General features: G+C 51.2%; 2 protein-coding genes across 2 annotated transcripts in view; one reads left to right on the top strand and one right to left on the bottom strand.

The window, feature by feature from the left end:
- The first annotated feature begins 27 nt into the window (after window positions 1–27).
- Window positions 28–2,135, top strand: FZD9 (frizzled class receptor 9). The gene has a single exon (XM_042879718.1). It carries the CDS (start codon window positions 28–30, stop codon window positions 1,777–1,779), a length of 1,752 nt encoding a protein of 583 aa, XP_042735652.1. The 3' UTR covers window positions 1,780–2,135.
- Window positions 2,136–5,067: 2,932 nt separating this feature from the next.
- The window catches only part of BAZ1B (bromodomain adjacent to zinc finger domain 1B), a 51,923-nt gene continuing 30,757 nt past the window's right edge, over window positions 5,068–26,233 (bottom strand). Inside the window, exons 11-19 of the mRNA XM_042879447.1 lie at window positions 21,423–21,521; window positions 20,833–21,010; window positions 19,682–19,867; window positions 15,495–15,642; window positions 13,766–13,913; window positions 11,856–11,974; window positions 9,455–9,606; window positions 7,702–7,805; window positions 5,068–7,184 (exon numbers count right to left, since the gene is read on the bottom strand). Coding sequence (XP_042735381.1) covers window positions 6,818–7,184; window positions 7,702–7,805; window positions 9,455–9,606; window positions 11,856–11,974; window positions 13,766–13,913; window positions 15,495–15,642; window positions 19,682–19,867; window positions 20,833–21,010; window positions 21,423–21,521 — 1,501 coding nt within the window. The 3' untranslated portion in view covers window positions 5,068–6,817. The remainder of the gene's footprint in view (window positions 7,185–7,701; window positions 7,806–9,454; window positions 9,607–11,855; window positions 11,975–13,765; window positions 13,914–15,494; window positions 15,643–19,681; window positions 19,868–20,832; window positions 21,011–21,422; window positions 21,522–26,233) is intronic.

The following is a 26,233-nucleotide window of genomic DNA, read 5'->3' as shown; positions in this document are numbered from 1 at the left end:
GGCGGCGCTGTAGCCGCGGGTCGGGCCATGGCGGCGCTGCGGCTGCGGCTCGCGCTGTCGCTGCTGTGGCAGTTGGCGGCCGCCGGCCGCGGGCTGGAGCTGGGCGCGCTGGAGGCGGCGCGGGGCCGGGCGGCGCGGTGCCAGCCCGTGGACATCCCCATGTGCCGCGGCATCGGGTACAACCTGACCCGCATGCCCAACCTGCTGGGCCACGAGAGCCAGCGCGAGGCCGCCCTGAAGCTGCACGAGTTCGCGCCGCTGGTGGAGTACGGCTGCCACGTCCACCTGCGCTTCTTCCTCTGCTCGCTCTACGCGCCCATGTGCACCGACCAGGTGAGCGCCAGCATCCCCGCCTGCCGCCCCATGTGCGAGCAGGCGCGCCACAAGTGCGTCCCCATCATGGAGCAGTTCAATTTCGGCTGGCCCGAGTCGCTTGACTGCGGCCGGCTGCCCACCAAGAACGACCCCAACGCCCTCTGCATGGAGGCCCCCGAAAACGCTTCAGCCGCGGAGCCGCACAAGGGCCAGGGCATGCTGCCGGTCGCGCCCCGGCCGTGGCCTCCAGGCTCTGCAGAGGGCCGTGGCCCCAACGGGCTGGGAGCCTGCGACAACCCCGAGAAGTTCCAGTATGTGGAAAAGAGCTTGTCCTGCGCGCCCCGCTGCTCGCCCGGCGTGGACGTCTACTGGTCCCGCGAGGACAAGGACTTTGCCTTCGTCTGGATGGCCGTGTGGTCCACCCTCTGCTTTGTCTCCACCGCCTTCACCGTGCTCACCTTCCTGCTCGACCCGCACCGCTTCCAGTACCCTGAGAGACCCATCATCTTCCTCTCCATGTGCTACAACGTCTACTCAGTGGCCTTCATCATCCGCTCGGTGGCAGGGGCTGAGAACATCGCCTGTGACCGGGAGAACGGCGAGCTCTACATCATCCAGGAGGGGCTGGAGAGCACGGGCTGCACCATCGTCTTCCTCATCCTCTACTACTTCGGCATGGCCAGCTCGCTCTGGTGGGTCGTGCTCACCCTCACCTGGTTCCTGGCTGCCGGCAAGAAGTGGGGGCACGAGGCCATCGAGGCCCACAGCAGCTATTTCCACATGGCCGCCTGGGGCATCCCGGCCATGAAGACCATCGTGATTCTCACCATGCGGAAGGTGGCGGGGGACGAGCTGACGGGGCTGTGCTACGTGGGCAGCATGGACGTCAGCGCGCTGACCGGCTTCGTCCTCATCCCGCTCTCCTGCTACCTGGTGGTGGGCACCTCCTTCATCCTCACCGGCTTCGTCGCCCTCTTCCACATCCGGAAGATCATGAAGACGGGCGGCACCAACACGGAGAAACTGGAGAAGCTGATGGTGAAGATTGGGGTCTTCTCCATCCTCTACACCGTCCCGGCCACCTGCGTCATCGTCTGCTACTTCTACGAGCGCCTGAACGTGGATTACTGGAACCTCCGTGCCCTGGAGCGCGGCTGTATACCGCTGCCCGGCCGACGTGCGGCCAACTGCTCGCTGGAGGCCTCGGTGCCCACCGTGGCTGTCTTTATGCTAAAGATTTTCATGTCGTTGGTGGTGGGCATCACCAGTGGGGTGTGGGTGTGGAGCTCCAAGACGCTGCAGACCTGGCAGAGCCTGTGCAACAGGAAGCTGGGCGTGAGGACGAGGGGCAAGCCCTGCAGCGGGGTGAGCTGCGGCGGGGTGCACTGCCACTACAAGGCACCCACCGTCATGCTGCACATGACCAAGACGGACCCGTACCTGGACAACCCGACACACGTCTAGCGTGGGGCTGACACTCCGCGTGGCACTGGGAGAGTTCTGTGGGTAAGGGCTGAGCCCCGGGGCCGCTGTGGGGTGGAATGGGGGGCGCATGGGTTTGGGCTGCCCACTGCAGTGCCCGGCCCAGGCAGCTCGCTGCTTTTCCTAGGGATCGTTCCGTTGTTGTTGCTGTTGCCAAATCCAGTGACTGTTCTAACGCTTTCTTTGGGGGGGCAGCTGGGGCTGGGGCAGGAAGGGGAATAATCCAGTTCGTGTTTATTTAATTCTGTAATTTATTTTAGATTTTTTTTTTTTTTTTTTTTTTAATCATTAGCTGCGAGGAATGGAAAAAACAATAAACCCTGGATGTGTTATTTCAACCAAGCCTCGTGCTGTGTGCAGGAACAGAGGGGCTGAGGGTGGCCGTGCAGAGCTCACCAGTGCTGTGGTGCAGGCAGCATGCAGGGCTGACCTGGCTGGGCGATGGGGAGCAACGCCCAGAGGAGTCAGGACAGCCCTAACCCCAGTACTGCATCCCAACTGATCCACCAGCACAGATCCTCATGTAGTAAATAATGTTTTCCGCTCAGTGCTCGATGCTGAGTGGTGTTGGTTGGAGCTGTGGGGCTGCTGTGCCATCGCAGTCTTGGTGCAGTGCAGGGCCGGGAGCCCAGTGCTGGGCTGGGGGACAGGGTTTGGCCTCGGTGTGCCAAGCAGCAGCTTGAGGTGCGGGTCATGGAAACTTCTGGGCGGCTTTATTTATCCCCTGCTCCGGTTACAATCCCATCTCGCCTTCCCCATTGTCCCAGGGGAAACTCAACCCTCAGCTGGTGCTGCCGGGCTGGGGCAGGAGCTGTGCGGCTCTGGTGGAGCTGCCCAGGGAGCCAGGGAGAGCTGTGGCTGTGGGGTGCCTGTGCCTGGCTACAGCCTATGGGCTCCCAGTGCCAGCCCATGGGCCCAGACCTGCAGTGGGCAGGGGTTGCGGGATGGGATGGAAGTCTCTGTCCTCTCATTTCTAGCTAGTGAGCAGCACGCGGCCTGCTTGTCCCTCATCATCTGTGTGCAGCTGCCTTGGCACACACAGGTTGGTGCCCACCATTCCTTGGCACCAGTCCTGGTGGCCCAGAGCCCCAGTAAGAGCTGCAGGCTCAAGGTGTGTCCTGTAGGGGCCGTGTCCTCTGTGTGCCCCCAGTCCCAGCTGCTGCCGGCAGGCCGGGCCGGCGCCACGGTGAGCATCCACACTGAGCACCCCGTGCTGCCCAGGTCGCTCCCAGCTTGTTGGTGCCCAGCAGACATCTGCCGTGGGGCTGGAGAAGTCGCACAGGCTGTGCTGGGGGCACTGCAGCATCACGCGGCCACGAAGGGGCAACAGTGGAGGCCCACAGTTGGGCTGTGAGCCCAGCCCAGCCCGCAGCCGGGATGAGATGCAGCCCTTCAGTGCTGCACCGCAGCGCTGAGCGAGGCTTTGTGTGTGCATCGCCACCGCGATTGATGTTGGGAAGCGCCTTTAATCCGCTCTCCACCGCCCCTGGGGGTGTTGGGACGTGGGGAGAAGTTGAGCGATGGATCTGAGAAACCCTCTGCTCCTCCGGGAGCAGCGCTGGCGGCAGCGCACAGAGCGGAGCAGCAGGCAACATGGAGGGGCAGCAGTGGGCGTGCAGCGCTGTGCAGGAGCTCTGTGGCCGTTGGTGCCCAGTGAGTCGCTGCGGGGGCACCGTGCAATGGTACTGGGCGCTCCAGCGGTCAGCCCCATCCCTGGGCAGGGATCTCTGCCTGGTGTCCCGTTGCTGGGCCAAGGGGTTGTGGCCTCCCAGCTGCCATGGAGGGGCGGTGTGGGCAGATAACGGGGCCGAGACCAGGGTTGGGAGAGTCAATATTGGCTCAGGGATAGACTCCAAAGTCCGGTGCAAGGCGGGCTGGGCAGGAGCCGCTCACCTGGGCCAGGGCCGGTGACCCAGGCCCCAGCACTCCGCACTCGAAGCCTCTTTGGGACTGAGCCCCGAGCTACACTGAGCCCCAGATCGCACTGCACCGTGGGCCCGAGCACAGACACACGGCAGTGATGGCTGGGGGCAGCTCTGTGTCCTGCTTTCATCCCTGCGGTCGTCCAGCTCCCACGTGGCTCTCGGAGCCCGTTGGGACAGCCCGCCCTTGAGCACCCTGCCTCTTGCCAAGCCTCGCTGCCTCTCAGGCGCTCACCCAGATAAGCTCGTCCCGCCGGGCCCCAACTATCAGCAGCACGGGGCCGCCGGCGCCTGACCAGCGCCTGTCCACCGCCCGCTATCAGCCCCAGCGGCCCGGGTGGCTCCTCCGCAGCCCCAGGAGCTCGGTGCGGTCCCGCTGGCCGCCGTGGCTCAGCCCTGTTGGGTCCCAGGCCCGGCCTGGCGTTGCAGTGGGTGCAGCGGGTGCCACGGCCGCCCACTGGCCGAGTGACGGCTATTTATAGGGTCTCACGGGGCGGTAATGCCATGCAGGGCTGCTATAAAAAGCAGGGCTTGGAAAAGGTCTCGCGGCAGATGCTGGTGTGAGGACTCCACGCCGAGGCCTGGAAACATCCCAGCCTGGATCACGCTCCGGTTTGCCCAGGTCCTGTTGCACACCCGGCAGTGAACCCCTGCTTGTGGCACGGCCGTGAGGTTTCTCTGCGCAAACAACGTTTATCCGCTGCCTGTAACGTTGAAGCCCCCAGACCCAGCGGGGCTCCTCAGCCTCACTCTGCCCAACTGCCAGGCCCCACCGCAGCTCGGGGGGCTGCGCTCGGTGCCGCAGCGTGACAGTGCTACCCAGGAAAGCACGGCCCTCTTGTTCCTGTGGCACTGGGACAAGTGCAGGAAAACTCTGGCAAACACCCTCACTTGAGAGCTGCTGGGCGTACATCAGCACCAGCTCCTTCCCCTGCTTCTGAAGCTCAGCAGAGCAGCATCCCAGCCCTGCTGGTAAGGGATCTGACGGCTGTTTGGTCAGACACACAGAACAGGCCTTGGCCATCTCAGGACTGCAGCAGACAGCCGCGGTTGCAAAATGCCAGCGCAGGGCACACAGCTCCATGCTGCACATTAACCTGCTGTCAGCGCAGCTTTGCACCAGCTTTGCGTGAACGTGGCCCCAGCCATTTCCACCGCCTGGAGCAGAGGCACGGCCAGGGGCTGCTGCCACCCAACCTGAGCAGCGTTTGGCCCAGAAGTGCAGAGCTGTGAGCTGGCCTGACGCAGCTCAGTGCTCCTCTGGGCCTCTTGGTGGGAGCTCCAGCAGGCACGAGGCTGCCGTGCTGCAGGAGCAGAGGATACCACAAAGGACGCGCTGCAAGCCAGCTTTACAAACACAAGTACATAATGTTTATTTTTCATTTTCCAACTTATTACAAGTACAGCCCTTAGGAGAAACCCCCCTCCCCCCACAAATGACATTTATTTTTAAAAAACATACGGTTCCAAAGGTTTCACTGTGTAGGACCTGCAGAAAATGTTCTCTATTAACAGGACAAAACATGGCCTCTGATGGGGACGTGCGAGATACAAACGTCAGTGCTACTCCGTGGGGCAGGAGCTGAGGCTGGGGTGGGGGGAGGTGGCTGGAAATGTGTCTTGTGGCTGCAGCCTTCAGCAGTCAGAACTGAAACAAATACCTGTTAACAAAACAACAAACCAAAAACTCCACAAAACTAGGCTGCAACTTGTCACCGAGGATCCTTTTATTCTCAAATCACAGGAGCTGCAACTGCTGCTTCCATTTTTCCGTGTCACAAAGCTGGGACAGAGCAGCCCTGTGGCTAGTTTGTTCCAAACTGCAGAACTCCATAATAAAAAGTTCAAGCCCTGATTGTATGATCAAAATCTGTCATGATGGAGAGGTGATTAAAGAACACTCTTTTCTTAGAGAAAAGCCGGTGTGCCGAATGGCAGAACCCACTGCTGGGACACGGCCAGCGCGGGGCAGCCTGAGGCACCGGGGGCGCGAGGGAGGTGAGCTAAGGGAGGTGTGACTGCAGGAGATGAGAGCACGGCTGGAGAGGGACTGGGGACCCTCACGAGTGCCCCGGTGCGACCCCAGCTACTGATAGGAAAATGAGTTTTCAGAGGGGGAAAATATACAGCAAACACCATTTGATATAAACTGTACATGTGCCAAAGCAAGACAACGGTATCTTACAGGTGTTCTTTATACAAGATCACAGCTAGAAACAAGCCACTTTCAATTACTAGAAAATTAATTTAAAAAGTTAAACGTAACATGTTTCTGCTGCTCCCCTTGCCCTTGAGCTCCCCAGGGGTGTGCAGAAAACCATGCTCTCCCGTATGCTTCTGGCACTCGGTTCATCCAAAGGGCTACGACTGCGTGCTGGTCAAGGTGAGCAGGGAAACCTGCTGCCTACTCTGCCACCTCGGCACAGAGCTGAGCTCGGAAGACCCCTCTGGAGCACAACAACTCCAGAGATCGCTCCCCGAGAAGAGAGGGGGGAAAAGCGAGAGCACCTCGAAGCCAATTGTGTTAGGATGCTGGTGAAAGCTGTGTCTCCATAAACGTAAGTGCTTGCTCGCTACGCGGCCCTGCAGCAGGGGCTCAAAATTAACACCATATAAATATATACATACAAGAACTAGCAGCCCGTTGGCCTGGTCGCACCCAGTCTGTCCGTGGAGCAACACAATCCCTCCCTGCACAGCTCGGGGCCGATCTCACAGTGCAGGCAGCAGAGCCCGAGGCAGCGGCAAGGGCTGGAGCTGGAGTAGGCTTCGTGCCCCCCTGCCCAGTCAGGCTTTGGCCAGGCCTTTCCTTCGCCCTCCCGCCTTCCCCTCCTGGAAGGACAGACACGTATCATCTCTGTGTAATTTGCAGGAAGCAGTTAAGTCATCTCCGCTCGCTCAACGGATGACAAAATATTTGAGGAAACTGCAGAAAAATTAAAGTTAAGATGGGCCAAAGGAAAGGCTGGATTAATAGCAAAGTGCCCTGCTGCTTCTTTACTCCCTCCAGACAACCCATCCTGCTGCCCAGCAGCACCAGAAGGCCTGCTCCAGCTCTGGCTCTCCCCCTGGTCCCCGTCCCCCCCCCCCGCCATCCCTCACTTCTTCCTTCTCCGCCCCCGGGAATGCTCGAGGGGCTCGGACTCACTGTCCCCTTCCTGCTCCTCCAGTCCCTGGCAACCAGCAGAGAGCTTCTTGCGTTTTCTGCGTGCGTAGGTGTGGCCAGGCAGGTGCTTGTGCACCATGTCGATCAAACACTGTTCCGTCTTCTCCAGGCAGGACAGTACGTGACTCCCGTTCTGGTTGTAGCGCTCGGCGTTGGAGAACACCTGCTTCATGTCAGAGAGGAACTCCTGCACCGAGCGGTAATTGCCACAAGAGCACTTGCTCTGCATAGTCTGGAAGTCCATGGGGTTGCTGATGACCTCACAGTAATCTTCGGCGTCTTCTGTGGTCACTGGCTCCCTGATGAATGAAGAGCCACAAAGAGGAAGGAAATGAGCAGATCTGGCCCTGCACAGCGCAGAGCTGCCAAGCGTGAGCAGCAGCCCCAGCACACCCCACCACAGTGCCATCGGAAATCACATGCCTCGAGAGCAGCAGACAGGTCAGCTCTGCAGCGGGTGCAGCACTGATAACAGGAAGGAGGGCGGTGCAGGGAGCGGCGCGCGGCTCGACGGCTCTGTGCACCACTGCCCACAAACCCGGGGGCTGCTGAAAACCGATCCCAGCCTCCTGCCCTTGTCCCACAACCGATCGCATTGCTATCCTGCACCAGAGGAACCCCAGGTCTCCATTCCAGCAGAGAACTGAGACCACGGTGATTTCTATTGGAGCAACTTCTAATGGAGCACTTCTCCCCAAGTGTCACTTGCTACACCTAACACAGGATGCACAATTCACAACCAGCCAGTGGATCCAGCAGGACCACAGCATGGTGCCCCATAGTCCTGTGTGCACGCAGGAGGCCGCCTCCCCTCACCTGAAGGGCCAGCTGAAGCGGTACTTGATCAGCTTGCTGAGGATTTCCTCACACTTCTGCAGCTCGAGGCTCTGGCGACGCGCCGTCTTCCTTGTTTGAAGGACCTGCCCACACAAAGGAGGGATGCTGTTAAAAGGAGGGGAACCACCATGAGCCTCAGCGTTCAGCAAACAATATCTAGGGTGAAGCAGCTAGTTCCTAGCAGAGCTTTTCTTTTCAATCCTTTTGCTCACAAGCCAGTGCTTCATGGTGTGGGAATATACAGAAGTACTGCAGGAAAAAACTTCTGGTCTTTCAAATGTAGCCATCTTCCACAATAATCGAAAGCGCTCTGCTGTGGGACCTTTGATAGCAACAGCCAAGACATGTGGTGGGGGCCTGAGTTACAAAATGGGAGCCCCATACAGAAGCTCTGATGGGAATAGATCACAAGCAGCCTCTCTTCTCACTGGGGGCAGCAAGCTTTTTCAAGATAGGTTCAAAGACAACATGGTCAAAGCAAGCAGCCAAAGAATACAGACAGCAAATGCAGAGTGTAAATTCCCTCTATGAGCCCCTGGCGGACAGCATGTGAGAGGCAGAGGGGGACAGCACTTGTGTTGCTGTACTGACAGGCCCATCGTAGAGCCTACTCTGCCATCTTAAATACCAGAGAGCAGCTGATGCCTCCGGATTGCTGTCCTGTACACAGGAGTGACACAAGGTCAGTCGTTTGCCTGCAGAGCTGTAGGTCAGCACAGGGAGATCTCCTCGGCTCTGCCACACGGCTCACAAGGCATCGCACTGCTTGAGGTATGTCTGTGATGGGAAGGCTCCAAAACACATGGAGACGTTCCTGAACAGCTTTCATCTCTTCACAGGACAAACAGTTCATGGAAGAGCCCTGGGCAGTTTTTCAGAGCTCCTGACCCAGCTGCTCCCTATTTTTCCCCACCTGAGTATTTCACTGTGCTCACTATGCTCACAGGGGGAGCCCGTGATGAGCTTGCTGGTTTGGTTGCCCTCCACTCTGTAACATGGACCAGACTGAAGGATGCTGCAGATCCGGCAGCCAGCCCACTCACAATCAGCACAAGAAGCTTGAAGACATGATCGAACCACTCAAGAAGAGTGGCAGGGTACACAGGCAGCACCACCACTGCTGCTCAGCAGACAGATGGCAGATGGAGCAGGAGCTGTGACACGGCCCGTGCAGCTCTGGTATCCTCACGTATGTGCTGCAGTGTGGCCCTCCCCAGGACAACCAGCACAGCACGCACGCACAAGATTGCTCTGTTCAGGAACAGAAGGTTTTATTCTTTAAATGTCAAGTGAAACCTAAGCCAGCTGAATTATGTCCCGGAGGTTGGAGAGTGACCATACGCACAACAACTGTCAGAAAATGGCCAAGGCTAGGGAGTGAGGGTCCTACATTGCTGGCATTCTCTGACCATCCAGGACCTCCTCAATCCCCCCACCTCTCTGCAGAGACATATGGATGCTATTTAAAACCCTTTAACAAGCTGCAGGCTGCCTGCTAATCAAGGGGGACAATGTGTGAAAGCGGCTGGGGAAAGATGTCTGGCATATCTCTGCTCTGTGTGCACCAGGCCCTTAAGGATATGCCTCCTTTGTTAACCCACCCGCAGCCCAGCACAGGTTTCACAGTACAATTCAGGGCATTTCTTTGGGAAGGGGAGGGGAAGAAGTGTGACACCTGTTTCGTTTATAACTCATGATGTGAGCAGCCCCCGGGGAGCAATTTGGCTCTTACCAGCTCATCAATGTCTGCGCTGTTGACAGGTGCAGCCCGCTGCCGGGGTCCCCTGGCAGGGTGCAGCGACTGCTTCTTCCTTTGGTGCCTTCCCTGCCTCGAGGAGTACATGGCTGTGCTCTGCTTGCCGCGGGCGGCCTTTCTGGGTCTCACTGAAACACATAAGCCAGTGGCTTAGAGGAATGGGTTAACCTGGAAGCAGAGATCACAAGCCCTTTGCACAGCGGCAGCGCCAGGCAGCCTCACTCACAGCACAGCGAACGCAGGGATGATGGTGGTGACCCGGCTTTCTGTCACCATCCTCACTCAGCACATGCCCCTGTCAGCTGTGCTCTATACCCTCTCCAGATGAGCTATGCTGGTAACAGCCCACATCCAAAAAAAGGCCACTGCTGTCTGGCAGCAGCTTTCTAAGGGTGGTCATGCATGCCAGCTTCCAGCAGACCCCAGCTTCTGCAGGACATCTGGAGGCTTTCAGCTGCTCTGCCCCAAAGCTTTGCCTTCTGTCTGAGCGTTGCAGTAAAGACCTGCAGAATGAAGCGCTGAAACCCTGCTGTATCCAGACTTGAAGGATGGTGAGGGACAGACATTTGTTTTAAACATGACTGCAACATCCTTTCAGAAAGCATCGGGTGCAGGAACCTGCAGACCTCCTTCGGGTTCCCACTGCCCCTCAGGGTGCTCTGCCAAGCGCTTACTAGTGGCCCACACAGAGGGTAAGTCAGTTGCTAAGCCCCCCTGAAAACTGAACTGCGTGCAGAGGGAGTGTCGTGTTACTGCAGCGGGGAGCTGCGAGTGGGAAACAATGGGATTTTATTCCCCAAGACAGGAGCTGCTGCGTTGCGTCCCACAGAAGCGCTCTGTGTGCGAGTCTGCCTGTCAGAGCACTGCGCCCATGGAAACAAGCACGGCGTTGAAGGCCCTCGCCTTAAGTTTCTCTCTGTACCAAGGGAACGTGTAGGTCTTCCTCCCCAGCCAAGCTCCTTCCATCTGGTCAGAAGGGTCTGAGCAAGCTGCATCCAGCGTGCTGCAGCGCTCCATCTGCAGCCTCTAATCCAGCCCTGCCCCATAAATCATCCCTCCCAGCCCCCCTGCAGGAGCAGCGCGTGTCAGGGCAGCGGGCCGCCTGCCTGCTGTCACTCCTGCTTGTGTGTCAAGCGTGAGGCATGTGTTAGATGTCTGACAATCCAACATTCTAGGTTATATCCCTCAGGATAAACGCCATGAGGATTAATGGGACTTCTCTATTAAAACAAAAGTTTTCCACAGTGACCTTTCCACGTTAATGCTCTTTAAAACCACGGGGTTGCATTTAGTGCTTTATTTTTAGTGACTGTAACCCTTATGCTATTGTTTGGAAACCTTGGCTTTGCTCCTGACTTGGCTGCGCAACATCGGCTGAACATACTCCAAGTGTGGACATGGATACACCACAGAACAACAAGCAGCACGCATAGCCAGGGTATCAGTGAACACCCCTGAAACCAGAATAAAGCAGGCGAATCGAGACTGATAGACCCGGATGGAAACCCCTGAAAGAATACAGGATAATCCTTGGGGTCCTGGTCTCTGAATTTCACCATCTGCCCTGGTTAGGACAGGCTGAAGCTAATTTTATGTCAGTCAAGGACATTTTGACAGAAAGCAAAAGTTGGCTGTGTGCTGTTCTGAGACTGAGCTGCTCATTGCACCAAGTTGCCCAAACAAGACGGAGTCAAACTCCCTTAAAAACAAAGTCAACATGCATACCAGAAATTGCACTGCACGCTGGGGTAGGCAAGTAGTCACTGATGAGTCTAGAAAATGTTATTTCACTCCGCTCAGGAGTGAGTCAGCTGTGTATCCTGAGTGGTCTCTATGCAACCAACAGGTGCTGGCTGCCCAGGCCCTGCTGCACTTTGACTACTGTGCCTTCCCACGGGAACCAACAGATGAGGTCCTGGTCTGACTACTTAAAAATGGCCCCTTTCCACTAGAAATCCTGCATGTAAGGTGCTACTAGCTTGTGCTAGGAAGGGAAAAAGCAAGAGCAGTAGAGTGTTGTGGCCAAAGCTCCAGTTTTCCAAGACACACTGCAGGCACAGACTGCCAGTACCAGTTACAGGTAATGCTGTTCCCTAGACCTTCCCTGCTGCAGCTTCTGCTGATGCTGAACGGGTGTCTGCAGTGTTCCCAGGAGAACAACAGTTCACAGAAGCTCTATCTTTGTCACAAAGGGAAGGGAGTTCACTCCAGCTCCCCAGGGAAAACACAATCACAGACTTCCCTTGTGCAATTCCCTATTTCCTAGTAAGAACCTGTTTCATGTGAAAGCACAAGTCTAAAATTGGATCAATTCTTTGAACACTGAAGGCATAGTCTTAATATTCTCTGTTAATTTCCTGCATGGTCAAAGCCTTACGTTTCAATCCAGCGACTTCATAATCTTCTTCTTCCTCTTCTTCTTCCTCAGCATCTTGCTCATCAGAAGCTTCCTCACCTTCTTCACCTTCATCTTCAGCAGAATCCTCTGTGTAGTTCCTAGAGCACGGCAGGTAAACACATGTGTTGTACCAGGACCTGGGAATGAGGAGTCCTGGGCCCCCCGTACTGTTTGCTCACACACAGACTTGACCACCTCAGTGTGTAAAATAAACATCCCGACTCAAACTGAAGTGATCCAGTGTATTTCCAGAGGACCAAGTTGTAGCTACAGCTAAAAGAACACTTCTCGGACTATAGCTGGAACACCCCAACAGCTGAATCTGTGTCTTTTCTCCCTTTTTCCCCACTCCTGTTCTAGATAACCATGTGATAATAGATTTTGACATTGAGACTGCTGCACAATTCTCCTCTCTGTGAACAAGTGCTGCTGTTTCACCCTGGTCTGCAAGCCTTGCTTGAGGAGTTTCACAATGGTTTTACTTTGGGCTGTTTTTTTCCCCTTCGGCTCCTGCTGGAGTATTTCCCCGTTATTGCTTTCCCCTGTCACTACAGGAAACAGACCTTGTTTAGTGTTATTCACAGCTAAACTTCACGTATTACTGAGCAAATCATCAGTTCAGACTTCTTACGTGCTGGCATCAAAGCCACAAAGACCCTGCCCAGGACAGTTCTAACTTTCTGCATGTGTCTGTTAAAGCATTCTAACCATAATAAACACAGGAAAACAAAGCAGCACGCATAGGCAGATGGGGACAAAGGCAAAGCTATTGTGGGAGTCTCGGTCCTCTGGAGACAAGGGAGCTTGAGCAGTAAATGGAGTAAGAATTAGCTCCCACAGTAGAGCAGGGCATAAGTCTTTGCAGGCCAGCATTTTTTCCCCTGCCTGAGCTAGGAAGACAAGAGCAGAAAGCAGGTAACAAGACAGGTGTTACCCCACCTGATGGCTCTCATCCAGCAGCCAAGCAGCTTGCAGGTGACTCCACCACATCAAAGCAACTACGATCGCAAGCTAGAACAGCTGCATTAAAGCCCTGTCATTCTGGAACAAGCCTGATGAATCCTTAAATGGTGCCCAGGGAGTTAAGTAATACTTTTAAGGCTGTGCACCACCTGTACACTACAAGTTTGCACGCCTCCTATTGTGCTGCCACTCTGGATGAAAGGATCTGTTGGCTGCTTATGCATCAGGTGCTATTTGATAGCCTCACCTTGCTGACAAGCAGGGAGATGCAGCATTGCAATTAGCTTACAATATAGGCAGAAAAATACATTTTGCATACATTTAACTTCCAGCCTACAGCAATTCACAAAGCAATTCAGCCCCTTGCTGTCAGGAAACAGCTACTCAATTCTGCTGCACACAACAACTTCGATTCCTCCTCAAATCATATCATCTCCACAATCTATAATGGATCCTACCTCACAAAAGTGCCAATGTTCATCAGGCCAAAAGAAGTGCCAAGGTGGCATTTCATTATCTGATTTTTAGTAGCACACGGGCTGAGCTGCAGCCTGGAGTAGTGTCCGCTTTAATTAGATGAGGCCACAAGAATAACTTAGCCCAGGGCATTAGAGTTGCAGTGCTACCCACTACAATGCCATGAAAAAGGAACCCAACTAGTTGCTCAGGTGAACAAGACAGTCCCTAGTGCATAAATTTTGGTTGATGCTTTGTGTACATTTTCACTGCCACACTGAAACTATTTATTAAATGTCATGGGTCACCACACAAGTGTGCCGAACTTAAAGAAACTCAGAGACACTGAGTCAACCTGGCTATTTTGGTCCTTTCCGAGGGTCTTTGTTTAAGGCTGTTCTGATCCTCTTGTGAAAACATGGCTAAAAATCTGCACCAGTGACAACTCAAAGGAAAGGAGTGCCACTCACCTGCCCCGGGAGCTGCGCCTGGCAGTGGAGGGCTGACAAGCTGGGCACTGCCATTCTCCATCTGGTATCTCATAGAGCGCTGGTCTCAGGCAGAACAGGTGGAAGGCTTTGTTGCACTCGTCACACAGGATCAGCTTGTCATCCTCACCTAGGAGAGCGCAACCTACTTGTAACTGAGCACCACAGCCCTGCACAACCCGCGACGCAGAAGCTGCCATGTGGCTGGAGGTCAGAACGCAGTGAGAGGAAGATGCAAAGTGCCCTCTGATAGCGGGCACCCTTCCTTCTCAGTTTCCACTGCAGTGGAAACAAGCAGTATTTGAAGAAAAGACAAAGCAAAGTCCATTGCTCTGCAAAGATTTCATTTGAGACAAGGGTAGAAAGCCGCCAAATACATTTCACCCAGAGTAGATGCCAAACTGACCAGGAGGAAAGAAGCATGCTGCAGAGAGCCTAGCATGCCCATGAGCCTAGTAAGAGGCTAGGAACATAACCATAGCAATTCTAGCCTCAACATGAGGCACAGTGTTTTTCTTTCTACTTAAGGTAGCAAGCCCATAGGAAAAAAAAGGGCATGCAGCAGAACTAGTCTCTCCATGCTTCTCAGTGATGACAGATAACACAGACGTAGTCCTGAGCCAGCTACTTCATTTACTGAAAAGAAGTGTGGAGAGCTTGCCAGCATGTCCCTAGCATCCCAGTTCTTGAGTTCTGTTAAACCATAATGTGTTAGTCTCAGGTGATCCCTCTCCTACATCTGCCTACAATTTATATATTTTTACAGTTTACATATTAGTTTGGAGGCTCCACAGTGGAGGATGTTGCACAGGTTTAGCTCATTTCTTTACAGAAGTGGACAACACAGCCTTTTGGTAAGCAAAAGCAGCTCCGTTTTCCCTCAGATCTGTCTGCCCTCATTTCCCACTAGTGTTTCAACAAATAGAAAAGGAGACAAAAAGCACATGATGTGGCAGAATGTGCTACCAAGCTCTCTCCTCCAGGCTTCCATCCAAAAGGAGAGGTTATGGCAGAATAATTTTTACTCTGCTAGTACTAGTACTCAATGACTGGTAACACTGTCTAATTTCCCCTTCCACCTGCAGGATTCTCAAGCCCTCCTTCATACAGTCCCTCCTGTCACCTATTTGGGTACTTCCCAGCCTTACCAGAGCAGTGACCAAAGGCAAACAGCTTCATTTCTCTGCTCTCACAAAAGAAACAAAGAGCTTGCTTCTTCCAGCTCAGCAGGCAGTTCCACTCCCACTCTAGCCCCAAACTAGCATCATCCCACTGCTCTCTCCTATTCAGTTACAGGGTGCATTAACCTTCCCAGCCTCTTCTTGCTTGTTCCTTCTGCAGGAGATGGGAACAACTGACAAGGCTCAGAGACCCACAGACCATTCCAGCTCATAAATGAAACTGAGACAGTGGCACAAATGCTCCTGCAGAAGGATCTGCAGACAATCTGTGTCCAAGTACCCCGAATATCCAGGGGACAGCAGCACTGCAGCGTTCTGCAACACTCCGCACCAGTTTCATCAGAATGGTTTATTGGAGTCAGGGTCAAACGCTTCCGTGAAATCAATGCTTCTGAGCGCGTAAATCCTGACGGTCAGAACTCAAAATACAGCCAAAGGCAGAGTGACAGCAAGAGGGGCACGTTGCCTAAGCAGGGCACGGAGAGGTGACAGCGTGCAGCTGTCAGGCAGGCGCGGGCAGGAGTGCGTACCTTTCTTGCGACACACTTTGCACCGGGCGTTCTCTGCTGACATATCCCACTTGATACAGGCATCCAGCATCCCGAGCAGCACGTGCATACGGGAGAAGGTCTGGGCCTCACGGATTGCCGTCTTCCACTTCTCCATGGCTGAAGCAACCTGCAGACAGACCTAACAACTTACAACAAAGCACACAGACACAGCTTGCTACAGTCTGAAGATGTTTTTATACCCTTTAGCCGGGGCCCTTAATAATCAAAACCCAGCTTTGTATTTCTTTCCTTCTACATAGCCACTGCGGCCCTACTTGTGGTTTATCCATAACCAGCCTCGCTGGATCAGACAGTTCATAGTCCTGCTACATTTTATGGCCAGGCTGGAACAACCAACGTGAACTCCTCTAGATTCTTACTCTGAACGTCTAACCCAAATAATCGGCAGTCTAAGAAAATAAAAAGTAGAAATCTAGCACTGCAAAATGTGGGATGAAAGTCAGGAGGCAGCTGGCAGCATCACTCGAGTACGGGGAATTGGAGCAGCCTGCGCTGCCCTCCAGTGGATACCGCAGGGAGGCTCGGGCCCATCAGCAGGAGCTGCCACTCGTCCTCCTTGCCAAAGGACTGTGACATCAACTGTGATCAGATGTGACAGCCCCAGATATGAAACCTGCCCCTCTCCTGAGATGGAATGACCTCAGCACGTGTGAGATCCCAGAATGAGCTGCAAGTGAGGATGACAGCCTGAGATTTGTGCTGTCTGCACACAGTAAGCTGCATGTGAAACCTCCAACTCAGCTCCGGGGGGTTCTGAAAAAACATACTACTGCAGATCGGAAATGCACCAGAACAGAGGAGTAATCCAGAGCCACTGCACATCCAACTCTATCATTAATCCTCTGCTTTACAACAATGAGGTGATGGCCTAGACACGACAGGGACATAATAGAACTCAAGTTAGTCTTCTATCCAAGGAGAATGAAAAACAAACAGTGAAGTGTCAGATGGGAAGAACTGAACTCTGCAGCTGACAGCAATTTGGGAGCCAAACAAAACCCAGTTTTTTTTTCTTTTGCAGAGTTGCACGTTCTCCTCCCACTGCATTTGAAGAAGCACAGTGTGTATCAGATGCTTGGAAAAACACACAAACCGTTCTAGTAAGCCAACATCCCCGTTGCCATTGCTAGCATACAACCTGGAGCCCAAGACATTCAGGACAAATGGAAACCTGCATTGCCTACTGTGGTAGATTACACAGCATCGTGCTACTTCTCTGCAGAACATTGTTGAGGTGCTTCACATACTGTGTAATTGATTTTCCAAGTAACTGTTCCATGGGTTTTGCTGTTAACATACTGGGTAACTGCTGGGCCAAGATAAATCTGCAAAAGCTGCTGGCATGTTATGCTTAGATTTTTCTCTCCAAGCCTGTGGAATTTCACAGATTTTTAGCCTTGCTTCCCAAGCATCATGAGACTGTGGCATTTTAGCAGGACCATTATCAGGGGAGTTCCAATTGCCAACTAGGCAAAAACGGAGACTGAAGGAAGTCAAATACCTTCCCACTGGGAAGGGAGCATTCTAGCAGGGAAAACAAAAAAAGCCCCACAGATACACTGCCAGAGGCAGCCTCAGTCACGTTTCAACTGCAGAGTAACAGAAAATTCCTGCTTTGGGAAAGATGACAAACCTGCACCTAAGAAACTCTTGTCTGGTATCCTAAGATGACAGAAATGCCTTTCCACCATAAACACCTCTGCAACCATAACTCTCTGACTGTGACTCTGGGATGCTGTCTGCCCTCATCGGGGCACTCCAGTGAGAGCTGCCCCCCACCCAGCCCCTCACAGCCACCCTGAGCAGCAAGCACAGGGGCGGGCAGCCGACCTGTGCTCAGACAGCTGTGCTGCACCTCGTGCTGCAAAGGGCCCACAGCTGATGCACTGCCTATGCTGGCACAGCTCCAGTGCTACTGCCTCCCCACGTGGGAACACAGGTGTAAACACACAGGCAAAATACAGTTTTTCAGAAGCAGTCACAAGCCAGGTCTGCACTGCCCTCTTCTACCACTCAGTAGTGCCTCTCTAACTGGGGAGCTGAGCCAGGAGGAGCCTTTGGTGCAGGCAGTTATGCCAGCAGATGGATACCTTATTGAGCCCCAACTTGGGAAGTTTCCCCCACAGGGAAGACGAGGCAGAATGGGCCACAATTTCTCTGCTGTAGCCTTCAAGCACACCAAGTGTGTTTTTCCAGTTCAGCTACATTGCATTTTCCCTGATATGTACTCTCGATGCAGCTACGCCTCTAAAGACTCCAGCTTGAGATGTGCTTTTCAAAGTCTACGTAAGAACACAAAAATAAATCCAAAGAGTTCAATATTCACTGTATGACCATGAGCAGCTAAGGTAAAGAGGGCACTGCACTGCATTACTGCTCCAGAGACACCAAAACCAGAGCACCAGAGGGAGACCTGCAGCGCCACCTGCTCAGGGTGACGATAAGGACACCTGTGCTCATGGCACTACAGGGCCGAGCTGTGTAATGAGGTATGCAGCCACGTTGGAGAAACTGGGCAATACTGCAAAAATTAATTGCCATTTTGAATTTAAATCCTGCAGTATTCAGAAGTACTGCTGTTACAGCTGGTTTGTGGAGGACGAAAGTACTAATCAGGATGTTTCAGCCATACTAGGCACATCTTCTAACTGAGCTGATGTAGTTGAAAACTCTGTAACTGTGAGGGTGAAGCAATGCTACGGAAGCCTGGCCTCGCCATGTCATCAAGGGAGCAAAGCTCTATGGGTAGAGTGCCAAAACTAATCAGGATCAAAATGACTCACTTTTCAGGCAACTAAGAGCTCAGGTTTCATGTCTAACATAGCTGTAGCGTGAGCAGGGAAGTGGCTGGGGCTCCAATACAGAACTCACTGCTACATCAATTTAGATATTGCAGTAAGTCTTTGTTTGCCCTGGATGCACACCCTGCAGGAGTAACTTCCAACTACAGCTTTAAAACACGACAGCACAACGTGGTGCTGCTGAAGATATGCGAAACACCGTGATCCACGTCCTTTCTGTCCCAGAGAAACTGATTTCTACAGCTACATTCTGCTGAGAGCTTTGAGAAAAAAGGAGCTTTCCATTCCCACTGCACTGCAGACTGGAAGATTCAACAAAGCTAACAAAATTTAGATACTTCAGCACACTGAAGACTGAAAAATTTCTAGTGACTACCCAAACATCCTCTTAACATGGCAATGCCACGCATAACAAAGACCCAAGGGCTCAGCACATGCTGATAAGAGGTTTCAAAACAAAAACAAAAACACAAACATAATGAGTTGAACATCTATTACTTTTCTAGTCTGGAAATGTCAAATGCACCTGCTGCTCCAATGCTGGTCTTGCCACTTCTACCGAAGACAGTGACCAATCAGGGCAAATCATTTCATTTTGAAGGGAGAGGAAAAAGAGAAAAAACATCCCATGTCACCAATGTCCCATTCGGCTCAGGAAAACAACCAACATCCTCACAGTATGAAATGCTGGTTCAGGGCAACTGCCTGAAGAATCTACCAAATCCCCTGCTGCTTCCCTCCATGCCTTTTGGGAGGCTACACCTGTAGAGTCATCCAGCACTTCCACCTGGTTTTCCAGACAAGCTGTGTGTAGCCCAGCCTACCTACCTGTTGCTGTGGGCATTTCTATCCATAACAAGTCTTCTATCCTCCTGAATAATATGCATAACTCTGATATTTACCTGAACCTCGCTGCCTTATACTCACCAGAACCTCAGCAAGGCTCTCTTTTTCTTTGTGGGTCGAAGGCAGTAAGACCCCACCTGTTCTCTCTGATGGATACAACTCAACAAGTTCCCTGAAATGCTGTGTAATGCATTTTTATTCATGTGTTTTTATACACAAGTGAGGAATTTTGCAAAGGAAGTCAGATACCCAACTTGACTCTTTTCCTGTCTACAGAGAGAATACTGCAACTGCAGCTATACAGAAGGACTTTTACTCAGCTAAACCTTTACACTTCAGAGTAACCAGGGAACATCTGGACCCATAAACAACAAACTCACTGCACCCTAAACTTGCAATAGGGAGAAACTGCACAGGATTTACTGCCAGACGAAATTTAATGTAACTCGGGGTTCAAAGGCAGTACAGGACTAAAAAGAGCCCTGGGGTGAACAATACCTTAGCTTCTTCTGCCATTTTCTTTTCTTCATCTACCTCCTCAGCCTTGGCAATGTAGTCCTCTCCTTGATGTTTCCTTCTCTTCTGCTTAGGGGCCATGAAACCTTGCAGAAACTTCTTAATAACACCAGCTTGGAGTGCAATCACACACTCTCCAAAATCCTTTAGGCTCTCCAGTGAGTATACCTGTTAGGAAGAGTACACAATCACATCAGTTGGACATCACTCTTTGCACTGTTTAGGGAGGTTCTGTCCTGGCAATGGATATCTGTGATACTTAATGCAGTGTTACCGTGCACCAAGTCCCACACTCGGTTATGGGATCAGCATGTTGCTGCTGCTTCTGCTGGAGCTCACACGTGGCTGATGAGCACGCATAGCACATGAATGCTTATGTCGGTTCAAAAAAGGAAAAAAAAGCAAGATGCTTCAGGGCAGAAAAGAAAAAGTTCTTCCATGTGATGTTTCCCATCACTCTCTTAACACTTACGATTGCATCTGCACAGAGAGGTCTCTGTTCTGACTGAGGATGCAGTTTAACAGGTTACTAAGCATTCCAAGACAACGTCATCCTTCGGTAGGTGCACGCACCAGTCTCAAGCATGTGTACTCTACCCATATCAGGTAAGCTTATCAACTCCTAAGGAGGTACAGTGCACCAGAAATTCTCACATGAGCAAGGCTGAACTAGCCAGAACACTGCCATATTCAGCTCACTAAGCAGATACACCCCTGAACAGAACGACCTTTAGCTCCTAGATGTGGGGCACAAACATTACTCCAAGTCTAATGTGGTCTGAATTTATGAAAAATCACCAAAAAAAAGAAAACTGCTGTCTCAACAATACATTCTGGCTCTGACACAGAAGCTAAAAAGGAGCCAAAAAGAGCTCCACTGAAGTTCCATAAAGAAGCCCCTCCAACAGCTGAAGAAAACAGGACAGCTGCACAGCTGTGCAGGATATTTACCCTCAAAGCTACAGCTCCCCTACACCAATCAGCCTCAAGTTAGCAGTTGTGTAGTCTTGAAATACTAGTTAACAAAGAATGCATATGCAACAAATCTGATTTTCCCGACCCAAAGAGTCAAGACCTTAGAGTCAGAGTCAACGGGTCTGTCTTTCTTAGCACTACTTTGACTTTCCACTCACTCTTGCTTCAAATTCCGGTGTCACATCAACGTATCCCAACCCTCCTTTCTGCAGCCGAGTTGCAACCTCAATGAGATCACTTCGGAGGTAGTTCAGCAGTTCCTGGTTGCCATCACAGGATTTGAGGCCCAAGTTCTGTTTCCGAGCCAAGTGCATAGAATGTGTGATGTCCTGATACCTAGAAAATCAAGAAAAGCCTTTGAATGCACGCAGACCAGTGCCTTGTGAGTTGTCAGTGTGCTGGGCAACAACAGCTTCCAATAACAGCCACATGCCCCACCAGTACGGAACGCTCCTTGAAGGATGCTTTAAAGCAAGCAAAGCTCTGCCTCTGTGGATGGAACAGCACTGCCTTTGCAAGCTGCGAGGAGCACCTTTAAGACTGAACCTCCTCCTGATTTTGAGCATTACTTATTGAGTAATACTTGTAGTTACTGTCTACAAAAGAACAATTTCTCATTCTTGTTATCTGCCCCTGCACAGGCACAATCAAAGTGAAGTGCTGAACGTTGCCACAGGAATGGAAAAGCTTGCTATGGTGAGGATGTGCTGTGAAGCTGAGAAGAGACGCAGGGAAACAGCAGGCTCACTTTTTCTCCAAGCGCTCCTTTAGCTGGCTCTCTCTTACTCCTTGTGGATGCAGGCAGTCTATCAGCTCATCCAAGTCCTTCTGACTGTCACAGAGAAACCTGGAAGATACAACATTCACCAACATCAGCTAATCCATCTCTGCAGCAGCAGCTCCTTTTCTTAAGCACTTCACAAGAATTAGTAGACAGCAATGACAATTAATCTACATCCCAACCCCAGGGACAAGGTGAAAAACTTAGGCAGAATGCTTATACCAGCTTTTCTGTAAGACTGGCCTCATTTCAAGGTCCCCAAATGTAGCCCATTTCAGGGTAAGAAGAACAAAAACAAAATAAACACAGAACTAATTTATAGATGTCTCCTCCCACTAAGTTTATTAAAACACTGGCATTTGAATTTAGTAATCTGCCCTAGGGATTAGATTCACTGAATTGCAGTCAGCTTAAGCAATCTGAATATCATTTTTGATGCACTAGAAAAGATTAACATGTTATGCACTGCATAGCATGGCAATTTAATCATTCTTTCTGTAGAGCCTTCGACTGATTTCATTAAGCCCCACAGCCCCTAGGATCAAAAAGAGTATGTTCCAGTTTACACCACGATAGCTGATGATTTGAGACGGAAGCCATGCCCTCCACAAGTGCAGAAGATCTCCCTTCTAAGAAGCTTGCATTAACCTGAAAGATTAAATATAGTATCTGGGAATCACATTCATCAGCTTTCTGCTCTCATCAGCTCTCTGCTCACAAAGTCCTTCAAGAGAGCAATGGTAGCCTGCAGTTAGCTGAATCTAAAAGGGCAAAACTTCTGCACAGTTCTCTAAACAGGCACTTTCAGCAACTGCAGAGTGCAACCACACTGCTGGTCATGATGCAGGGCTGTATGGTCAAACTAAGCTTTCTGATATCCTGGAAACCTGCACCTTTCTTTTTCTTTTTGTTCTTTCCTGTGATGGCTCCGTGCCTCATCTCCTGAACCACGTACTGGTGCGAGCACTGGCAGACCTGGGCTTACAAAAAAATAAAATACAAACACGTAGCTAGCAGATGATTGCTCCTTACAAAAGGGAACTGAAGGATCAGCAAAATCTTAAATGGAAACAAGCACAAGTGATCACCATGATGTGATCCTCGCCAGTCACAGAGAAGACCTGAGATCTAAGTTTTCTTCTTAGGCACAAGCTCAGATGAACCAACTTCCAGCTAGAGAAGGGTGCTGTTTGACTCTCCTGGAATATCAGTATCTGCAATGGGTTCTTATCCTGGGAGAAATCCTTACTAAGATCTCATCTGGAAAAAAAGTATTTCACAGCGCTAGTATGCTTATGTTAGGGGAACAGCCTGACAACCTGCATTGCTTTATTAAACTGATTACGCTAATAAAATACAGAATTGTTTAAAAACAGAAGAAAAATGGTCCCTTGCCAATCATCTGCTTCAGTACACCCCAACACTGAAGGGCATCCTCACTTTGCATATAGAGATCAGATCTTTTGGCCACCATTTCCGCACACTCTTCCTGCAAGGAACAGGACAGAGCAGCTCCAAACATCCCTCACCCACTGGAGCCTGGCACAGGCACTTCTGAAGCAATGACCACGGGACTCAACAGACATTCACACAATCCCATAATAACCATATGTCAAACAATGCCAAACAACACAAATCCTGTCTTTTTCTTGCAGATGCCACTTGTGGTGAGTGACATGATCAGCATTCCTACATTCATTGAAGGTCTACAGACAGATCATTACAAAGTCTGGCATTTCTAAGTCTACTGGAATTGTGCTAAATAGAGACATTCCTCGAGATTATTTAGCATCAACTTGCTGCCAAAACCTTGGGGTAAACCTTTGGACTGATCCTAAACCATGTTTCAGAAGAAAGAGCTTGTCACAGCATGGGAATGGCACGAAGCAAGCTTCCAGTCATCCTGCAGATACCCAAAGAGCACAAATACCCAGTGTGTTAAGAAGGTTGCCTAGGTTGTGATAAAACAGCATTAAATCACTGCTGCTTACATGGGATTCATTTGGGAAATATCTGAGAAGATATTTCTACCCCAGCTTTCTCAGTTTTCCTCCAAAGCTACGCAACTAAGAGGGGAATTTCCTGCACAGTTTTCCTCTCTGCTAGAAACGAAAGGCCACTGGAAACAGTTAACATAAGGCACTGGGAGTCTACAACTACACCGTCTGGGGAAAGAACGCAGGCTGCCGGCCAGAATGAGAAAGCAGGGAACATCCTTGTGAGGAACATCCTTGTAAGGAAGGCAGGTGGGGCCATCCAGGCACATGCACCCATGGGCTGCATGCAGGCCATTGCTTCATTGTGGTGCAACTGTAACTGGGCACCAAGCGAACACCAGTGCACTACTGCCCCTGGAAGTGGGCACGGGGAGGGCATGGTGCAGTGCTGACTCAAGTTATGACAAATAAGTTTATGGATTTTGCCACTTCAGATAAACACGGTCCTGTGAACAGAGAACAACCCGCAGCCGTGCTGGGCGTTTTGACAAAGGAATTTGAAACCTGTCTCAAGATCGCCAACAAAATTGCCAACTTCCTGGATTATTTGTGACTCCATTTTCAGTCGACGTAAAAACACGACTTGCAAATTTCCAAATGGGATGTATAGAACTGTAATCAAAAATTTGATCATGCCTCTTTGCCAGACTTCTATAAGCCCTCTCTTACCAGAGAAACATCCCTCACTTCACAATGGCTCCTTGTTCTCTGCTTTCTGGCAGTACGAACATTTGTGCTGTTTTGAATGATGAAGAACAGGAAGAGTAAAACTTCATCCACAACCTCTGATGATCACTTTGAGAGCTCAGGGAATTGCAGCTACTTTCATCAAACCACAAAGATAAGTTAGCTTCCCAGAAACTGGGCCTAAGTTTTGTCTTTTTTATATATTCAATATATTAAAAACTAAAATAAGTTTCGTTACTTGTATACATTAACAGTATCATGTATTTTATGAGGGCTGTTTGAAGGTAGTGCCTTGTTTTATGATGTTGGCCCACAGCATCAGAAGCTGTTGGTGGCACAGCAGTAGAGGTTGATCCTTCCCACCACTGCCCCGTCACACCTGACAGAACAGCATCCAACATGGAAGCGCATATGAAGCACAGGTTTGTCACTGAACTCCTCCACAAGGGAAAAGTGGCACCACTGACAAACATGGGCACTTGCTGAACGCTGATGGACCCAACCATGGATGCAAGCGCTGTGAGAGGAGGGTGTTGCATTTCAGCAGTGGTGACAGTGCAGTGGGTCACAGCTCCACCAGTGCAGGTTGTTACGAGTGCAGCATGCAGGCTCTTGCTCACTGCTGGTGAAAATACAAAGCTAGTGGTGACTACACTGAAAAAGAGTGTTCTGTGGCTGAGAATTTGCTCTACTGAATAGTGTTCTTGTGTTCTCTGCATCTGTTGCAGTTTCCAGGGAAACTAGTTAAGAGGCACTTGTTCAAGAGCAACCTTTGTAGATGTGGCCCTAGACAATTCCTCTTCACTAACTGTGGCTCAGGCAAGCCAAAAGGCTGGAAACCTGCGGGCTAAACTAGCACAAGTTTGTTGCTGTTGAAAAGGAAACAGGGAAAGGAGAGTACCTGCAACAGACAAACTCAAGTTTTCTCAATCCTCCCAATGAGTAAGAACTAGGACTTCTAGGAGTAGGATGTTTTACATCAGCTTGAACTCAAATGCACACAATATAAACACATCAAAGACACACCTGTGGTCAGTGACACCATGCTGCTATGTGCAGTTACAGCTCCTGCTTCCCAAACCAGCTCCATGCACTCCCTGCCCCCAAAGGAACCACCTGCACCTCCAACTAGGGCTCAGAAGGCTGGGAGCATGGACACTACAAAGAGGGCTGGTATTTTAAATGAGGAGACAACAGGTCCATGATCTTGTGATTCTTAGTAAGTAGGAAGGGAAAGTAACTGGTGCCATTCATGTAGCTTGACATAGAACTTACACACAGTAACACAATCTGAAGTAATGGAAATGATGCCCATGGGAGAACCAAGACCAGATGGAGGCCTTCAAACTGACCACAAGTGGGGTAACCTGTCTAGGCTAAAGGCCTAAATAACAGCCAGGATTCTCTCCTTACACATCTGGCAGCACAAGCCAGCAGGCTGGTCAGCAGTTGTAACAGAGGGAACGTGATACAAGTATTCACTCAAAAGGAGCTGTTCACATGCACTTGGGTTGAATATTCCCACTTGTTCTCATGCTGCAAGGGACAGAAAGAAAGGTATAAAACCTGGACTGCAGACTACGGAATAAGGAAATCAGGAGGACAACATCTAGAGGAGCCCAGGATCAGTACCTGCTCTGGAGGGTTGGTAGAAACAGGGAAACTCCATCTGTAGAATATAGGCGTGAGAATGGAGTCTGTCAGCAACCACGCATGGTTAACTCAAATTGTCTGCTGAGGGGACCCGCCATACCATGGTGTATTCCTAATAGATGAAGAACAATGGGAGTTACTCTGCAGAGATGCCACTATTTTTAAAATGCAACTGCTTTCACAGAATCATAGAATGGCTTGGGTCAGAAGGACCTCAAGGATCATCAAGCTCCAACCCCCTGCTAGAGGCAGGGCATCAACCTCCCCATTTATACCAGCCCAGGGCCCCATCCAACCTGGTCCTGAACGCCTCCAAGGACGGGGCATCCACAGCCTCTCTGGGCAGCTGTTCCAGCACCTCACCACTCTCTTCGTAAAGAAGTTCCCTCCTTCAACTTAAAACCATTCCCCATCATCCTGCTGTTATCTATCCTTTCAAAG

Source organism: Lagopus leucura, unplaced genomic scaffold, assembly GCF_019238085.1.
Source record: "Lagopus leucura isolate 7727_CA_CO unplaced genomic scaffold, USGS_WTPT01 Super-Scaffold_100024, whole genome shotgun sequence".
In the NCBI taxonomy this organism is placed as follows: domain Eukaryota; kingdom Metazoa; phylum Chordata; class Aves; order Galliformes; family Phasianidae; genus Lagopus; species Lagopus leucura.
Note: the sequence above shows the minus strand (reverse complement) of the source record. Positions and strands in the feature narration are given on the sequence as shown.